The 424-nt window shown below is 57.3% G+C and overlaps 1 protein-coding gene across 1 annotated transcript in view; it reads right to left on the bottom strand.

The window, feature by feature from the left end:
- The window catches only part of CHLNCDRAFT_135247 (hypothetical protein), a gene marked incomplete at both ends in the record, with an annotated part of 2,256 nt that extends 2,127 nt beyond the window's left edge, over positions 1-129 (bottom strand). The window contains one exon of the mRNA XM_005846558.1: positions 109-129. Coding sequence (XP_005846620.1) covers positions 109-129 — 21 coding nt within the window. The remainder of the gene's footprint in view (positions 1-108) is intronic.
- Between the last annotated feature and the right edge of the window lie 295 nt (positions 130-424).

The raw sequence follows: 424 nt of genomic DNA, 5'->3' as shown, positions 1-424 counted from the left end.
GCTCAAGAACCCCGTCATCTCCCTCCGCTCCAAGCACATCGACATCGTGCACCACTTTGCCCGCGAGCGAGTCGCCCGTGGAGAAGTCAACTTTTTCTACATCCCCACCGACTCCATGGTCGCCGACATCCTGACCAAGCCCGTGCCCACCAACAAGTTCAAGTTCTGCCGCGACGCAATGGGCATTGCCTAAGTGCAACGGTTGTGCAGCCTGCGTGGGAGTGTTGAGCTGTGACAATGCCACGTGTCCAGTCTACACATCCGCTGCATTGATACCCTCATTCCCGCCTTTCCCGCCCCAGACACCGCACAATTGTGTTTCCCCACCCCATTCCCAGTTGATCGACACTTGTGCCACTCCCTTTCGTGCACCTGACCCAGCCATTATGCTCACCGATACCATGATGCCTTTGTGCCGCATCGT

This window comes from Chlorella variabilis (assembly GCF_000147415.1).
Source record: "Chlorella variabilis unplaced genomic scaffold CHLNCscaffold_13, whole genome shotgun sequence".
NCBI classification, from domain to species: domain Eukaryota; kingdom Viridiplantae; phylum Chlorophyta; class Trebouxiophyceae; order Chlorellales; family Chlorellaceae; genus Chlorella; species Chlorella variabilis.
The sequence above is the reverse complement of the archived record's forward strand: the minus strand, read 5'-3'. Positions and strand labels throughout refer to the sequence as shown.